Source organism: Penaeus monodon, chromosome 29 (genome assembly GCF_015228065.2).
Source record: "Penaeus monodon isolate SGIC_2016 chromosome 29, NSTDA_Pmon_1, whole genome shotgun sequence".
NCBI lineage: Eukaryota > Metazoa > Arthropoda > Malacostraca > Decapoda > Penaeidae > Penaeus > Penaeus monodon.
In genome coordinates this window covers 3,886,451-3,886,740 of record NC_051414.1, presented here as the reverse complement: position 1 = coordinate 3,886,740, position 290 = coordinate 3,886,451, and the positions used below count along the sequence as shown (strand labels likewise).

Genomic DNA, 290 nt, shown 5'->3' with positions numbered 1-290 from the left:
ACGCAAACTCTCCTTTTTCGTCCTGAATCACTAACACTCCCCCCCCCCCCCAGATGGCCAGCGTCCTGCGCGTGATTGAGATGCCACAGATCAGCTATCTCAGCACCTCAGCATCTCTCAGCAACAGGGAAAAATACCCCTTTTTCCTCCGCACGGTTCCTTCCGATAGCACTCAAGCTGAGGCCATCCTGCAGATCCTGAGGTAATATATATCGAGATGTTGATTCTGGTGTTAATTTGGTTCTGGTGTACAGGTAACAAGAAGTGCTTAGGCTCACACACATACACAT

At 49.7% G+C, this 290-nt stretch overlaps 1 protein-coding gene across 1 annotated transcript in view; it reads left to right on the top strand.

Annotated features, from left to right (window-relative positions):
- Nucleotides 1–290, top strand: part of LOC119591913 (metabotropic glutamate receptor 3-like) — a gene marked incomplete at its 3' end in the record, with an annotated part of 20,212 nt that overhangs the window by 10,294 nt on the left and 9,628 nt on the right. Inside the window, 1 exon segment of the mRNA XM_037940667.1 lies at nucleotides 54–202. Coding sequence (XP_037796595.1) covers nucleotides 54–202 — 149 coding nt within the window.